General features: G+C 35.3%; 1 protein-coding gene across 1 annotated transcript; it reads right to left on the bottom strand.

The window, feature by feature from the left end:
- Positions 1–4,107: 4,107 nt before the first annotated feature.
- LOC106433348 (defensin-like protein 3) lies at positions 4,108–4,756 on the bottom strand. Its single transcript, XM_013874190.3, has 2 exons — positions 4,599–4,756; positions 4,108–4,519 (listed from the first exon to the last, which is right to left on the bottom strand). Exons 1-2 carry the CDS (start codon positions 4,660–4,662, stop codon positions 4,344–4,346), a joined length of 240 nt encoding a protein of 79 aa, XP_013729644.1. The 5' UTR covers positions 4,663–4,756; the 3' UTR covers positions 4,108–4,343.
- Between the last annotated feature and the right edge of the window lie 999 nt (positions 4,757–5,755).

Here is a 5,755-nt window from a genome sequence, read left to right on the forward strand (position 1 = left end):
TGGAACCCTCTCGCACGGCATCTACATCAGCAAGTCTTCGCCTCTCACACTTCATGCTTAATCCGACGCCGACTGGGCTGGTGACACTGACGATTACGTCTCTACAAATGCGTACATCGTATACATGGGTTCCACACCTATTGCTTGGTCTTCTCGGAAACAAACTGGAGTCGCACGGTCCTCTACAGAGGCGGAGTATCGGTCTGTCGCCAACACAGCAGCCGAGTTAAGTTGGGTCTGCTCTCTGCTGACAGAACTTGGCGTCACACTCAGCACCAAACCGGTAGTCTACTGCGACAATGTGGGTGCCACTTACCTCAGTGCAAATCCGGTCTTTCACTCTAAAATGAAACACTTGGCATTGGACTTTCACTTCGTTCGGAACAACGTTCAGTCAGGGGCCTTGCGAGTCACACATGTTTCTACAAAGGACCAGCTTGCCGACGCCCTAACCAAACCCGTTGCCACGATCCCGATTCATAGAGCTTGTCAATAAGATTGGAGTGACAAAACTCCCTCCATCTTGAGGGGGTGTAGATGATATGTATATGAGGGTAGATTAGTCTTTATTTAATCCCTAGATTAGTCTTGTACTTAGTATAAATACTGTATTATACTAGTCTAATAAATCATTCAGTTTACAATCTATAGTAGCAACCTCAGAAGAAGGCACATACACACACAGACAAAACTAGTTAACACCAGCTAAACCAAGAATGACTTGAACCGGATTTGTGAAGAGATTCTACCTGCGATATGAACTCAGGTTATCTGCTACAAATAGTGAGATGTGGCTTATCCTTGTCGTAGACTGTATCCTCTTCTCATATAAGCTAGTTTTAGACTCTTTTCATTATAAAAATGTATATTTATAAAAAAACTTGCCACATTGTACGTAGACTCAAAAATTTGGTAGATTTTGTCAAGTCTTCCAAAAAAATTGATAAGATTAAATTTGATGTGTTATTTTGTTATTAATTTGGCAGGCTCTACAAAACTTTGACAGACTGCGGAAGAATGACAAATTTTGTACCCTTCCAAACTCTACGAAAATTTTAGCAGAGTACAAAAAGTTTCCAAACTTCAACATATTTGAAGTTAATGTTTGACTGTACCAATTTATCTTTCATTTGTTAATTATGTATACTAATGTGTTTATTGGCTTGTTTTACTAATAAGAGTTATAAGTGAATATGAAAAGGGATATTTTGATGAATGTATTGAAAATGAAAACAATATTGATAAGCGTGGTGAAGATAAAGAATGAAAAGGAAGATGAAAAATTGGTACCATTGATGATGGGAAGAACATGAGCTACCGAAACAAGAGACGGTGAGGGTTGTGTCTTGCTTATATTTCCATGTACCAAACTGTTGTATTGAATCCTTATCCACCAATCAAGTACAGCTAAGAGCTTTAATATGAGAATCTATAGACATACTCTAGACTCCCCCATTAAGAGCATGATTTACGTGAGGTTCTTAGGAAAAGTTCTTAGCGGAAGTTAAGAAACTGTTTCTTAACTTTTAACTAAAAAAGCTAAGAACTGGTTCTTAAATAAGGATTTTAAGAACCGATTCTTAGTTTTTTTAGTTAAAAGTTAAGAAACAGTTTTTTAATTTCCGCTAAGAACCCCACTCTAAAAACTCCGGGTTAATTATGGTCTAACAAACTCGTTGGTTTGCTAACACAAATCACAAAACGCATAAACTCTAAATGAAGAGTCACACAACCTTATATACACTTAAATCCAATAGCTACCGTTTTTCACTATTTGCTTCCCCTTTTTTAACATACTTTTATTCATTTTCTTCTTCCCCAAAGGATACCATTTCGAAATACAAGCTTATTAGAACGAAAATGATAGAAAATTAAAGCAACAGAGGTGGAATAGTAACACAAGTGAAGCAAATAAGAGCAAAAGCTGGTGACTAATCAAAGAAATTGAACCAAGTGTATAAGTAAGTTAGGTCTCCATAGAAGAATTGAACTGTACTGGTTCTTACAGCAGTAGAACTTGTGACTGACGAAGTGCTGTTATCCAAAGCGGCCAGCTTTACACGGAGAAGAAGTTGGGTCTCTTTCTTTAGAACGTGGACTGGCTTTATAATACCTGTGGTGGTTTTTAACGTGAACTGACTCGTGGTTTTCATCTAGTGACTTACCTGAACTTAAACTTTCTACGAAACTTGACAAATTTTTCTTCTTTGCACTATTTGATTCTTTGTTTCAGCAAATCCAGCTGTGTCGGCTAAGCAACTCAAACTTCTAGCTCAGCAATACTCTGCCTCTATTAGATAATATCCCACATCGGACGAATCAAGTGGCCTTGGGCAATCCTCCACTCTTGAAGTATTTTTTTTTTAATGTGAATATAAGAGCTCATGGTAAAAACCATATGATTTCCCACATAAACAGTTTTCTACCTATGTAATATGTACAAGTGGCCTATATTGTTGTAATATGTCCAAGATATTGGACTTGGGCTGTTTCCACTGGACCGTTTCCCACTCACATCTCAAGAGGGGCTATTAACATCTCACATTGTGGGATTGTAGTGTCATTGGGCAATATATAAGTGCTGGACAATTTTTCCACTCTTGAGCTAGTTTTTGGGTATGAGTTAGATCCATCACTAGTCCATGGTAAAAACTCAACAAATAATTTCCCACATAAATAGTTTGCCACCTATATAGCATGCAGGGGCTGATCTAGCCTCTATAATAACATGGGGGTACAAAGTATTAAATAGCAAAATTATAGTAGTTATAGTTGATTTTCAACCAAAGGTGCATGGGGCAATGAAGACTAAACCATCTAAATTTCTAAGTTTTTTCAGTAAAACTAATGAAAATTAAAATTTCTGTACGTGGCACTTGCCCCACCTAGTTGTAACCTAGGTCCGCCTCTGGTAGCATGTACAAGTGGTCCATCTTGCTGTGGTATGTCCGAAACGTTGGGCTTGGACTGTTTCCATTGGACCGTTTTTCACCCACATCTCGAGAGGGTCTATTATATAATATCCTGCATCAGACAAATAAGTGTCATTGGATAATATAAAAGTGGTAATCCTCCACTCCTGAGTTAGTTGTTGGGTGTGAATTAAGCCTATCATGGCAGTGGCACGATACTATTGATAAACTTGTGGTGTTGTATATCGGGTCGGATCTGATTCTTTTGATGAGATGATATCATTAAAGAAACAGTATAATGCTAATTTTACTTGATATCTCCTTAAAAGCCCGCGTTATGATTCTTCAACGTGAATTCACTCGTGGTTTTCATCTAGTGCTTAACGTAAACTTTCTACAAAACTTGATGAGTTTTTCTTCTTTGACATATTCGTTGGCCATTTAACCGGACTTGATAGTCTTTTGAAGTAGAATAGTTTATATATGTTTATTTTTAAAGATCAAAGCCAATATACTTATATACATAGTGAATAAACCACCACTATTTGTTTATCTTCTAAAGTTGAATAAGCTAGGTAGCTACTTTCCTATTAAACTGGAGTGATGTTATATATGTACCTCCATACGTGAGCGTAAACCTTTTCTGATTAAAGAAATTAACGTAAGCTTTTTGGAAGACTTTTAAATGTTTAGTTTTTTTTTCTCTGAAATTTCTATTTTATTCATCTTCTTTTTGGAGATATGTTCGGGAAATTTTACAGCACAAGGATAAACTGAAAACATACACGAAAATGAAAGATGAGAAGTTAAAAGAGAAAGCACTTAACAAAAAAAAAAAAAAGAAAAAAGAGAAAGCACTTAGTTGAAATTAAAAAGTTAAGTGAAGAAGCCTTGAAAGATGATAATCAGCGATTGGTGTTACGGTTGAAAGCACTTAATTGAAGTTAAATGTTTAGTTATTTTTTCCTTTAGCATGTTCTTCCGTCATTTAACATATTAATGAACACTATCCTGTCAAGGGAGGGAAGAATTAATATGTCAAAGAGAAGACTTGGTCTTAGCCTTAGTCTCTTCGGAGATTATTACCAATATTCATATATATATCAGAACCGCCACTTTTGTTTCTTTTTCTTTATCTAGACTTTATTGGCTAGGTAATCCAATTTCTGATTATAGTGAAGATGAATAGATGATATTATGTACCTCCAGAGTGGAAGCTCTTAATCGTGTGTAGTTCTTATTGAAAAGTTCTCACTCCTTATGCCCATGTTGAAGACAAACATGGACAAGAAGAAACAAGAATATTACATTATTATAGCAAACAGACATAAACATATCTGGTACATGTCATAATTAGATCACTCATAGAATGACACGTGACTTATTTTATGAGAATACATACTTTAACTCCAAATATGTTTGGTATATTAATTAACATGGGAAGTAGCAGATGCACTTGTGAGCAGGGAAGACATAATTGCAAGATCCATGACGTGCTCCTTCAAGTCGAATGCACTGCTTCTTACACTCATTATTGTTTCCACAAACTCCTGACCATGTCCCACTCGGCCTCTCGCACAACTTTGCGTCCACCATTGTTGGTGCTTCTGCATATATCTCAACGTTAGTAATATATATAAGAAAATTAGCTATCACTTTTGCCATGCATTAAGATGCATTACTCACCAAAAGCAGCAAAGAAAACAAGAGCAGCAAAGAGAAAGGTGGTGATGGTAGCAGCCTTAGCCATGACTTTTTTTTTTTTTAACTTTTTTGTTTCAGTGTATGAATGTTTTATGTTTAGTGTGAGGAAATAAGCCAAAAGATCAACCTCTATTTATAATGAAATGATGGTGGGTTAGTATTTTACTTTTCAAATTTACTTTTCAAAGTACAATGTATTTTAACCCCCACAAATACATTTTACTTTGAAAAGTATCGCCTTCTAGTAGAAAACATGAAAACGCAAGCCTTTAATTGATAGAGAAGATAAGATATAGATCCATTCATTTATGTTCTTCACTAGACGTGTCTTCCTCTGTGAGGCTGTCTCTCTCCCTAAGTAGCTTCGAGTAAGCTCCATTTTCGCATTGGCGGCTAGTGCATTTGACATTTCTTCCTTTCTCAGATAAGTTAATTTAACTATGTCACGAATAAAAACTTTTCATCTTTGGCTCAATTTAATATTTCGATGCGAGAAAACTTAAAGGGAAGTAGCTATGCACTTGGCGACACTGATGCAAGCCATCTGTAAACTTTGTCCTATTTAATGGATTAGTATTGGGCTCGCGATAAGAGCATGATCACGGAGAGTTTTTTAGGATGTAGTTGTTACCATAATATAAAAACTCGTCTTTTAATTTTTAACTAAAAAAAAATTAAGAACCGGTTTTTAAATATTTTATTTAAGAACTAGTTCTTAGCTTTTCTAGTTAAAAGTTAAGAGACGAATTCTTATAATCTGCTAAAACTTTCACCTTTAAAACCCTTCAATAATCATGTTCTAACCGTTGGTCAAACTAGAAATGTGAATATGGATCACCAACAAGACTCAAGGGCCCAACTAACTTGACTGAGTAGTGACGAAACCAATAGTAGTTCTTGTTCTTTTAAGACCATCGGTCCGTTCTATTTTTTACTCTAAATAGTATATAATTCTATAATATAGTTGAATCATATTCCAATGATACTCTAAATTAGAATAGAAAATATAGTGATGAACAAAAAAAATAACTTACTCTATATATATAGAATAAACTCAATTTTTACTCTATTATTGAACGAAAAATAGAATACAACTGTAGTATTTTACTTTAAATTTTATTTTAGAATGAAAAATAAAC

This window comes from Brassica napus, chromosome C6 (genome assembly GCF_020379485.1).
Source record: "Brassica napus cultivar Da-Ae chromosome C6, Da-Ae, whole genome shotgun sequence".
NCBI classification, from domain to species: Eukaryota; Viridiplantae; Streptophyta; class Magnoliopsida; order Brassicales; family Brassicaceae; genus Brassica; species Brassica napus.

Bases quoted from the DNA above. Each gene is read 5' to 3' on its own strand.
- LOC106433348 (XM_013874190.3), bottom strand. From the start codon at position 4,662: ATGGCTAAGGCTGCTACCATCACCACCTTTCTCTTTGCTGCTCTTGTT. The intron at 4,520-4,598 runs GTGAGTAATGCA...AGATATATGCAG, and splicing joins TGTTTTCTTTGCTGCTTTTG to AAGCACCAACAATGGTGGAC.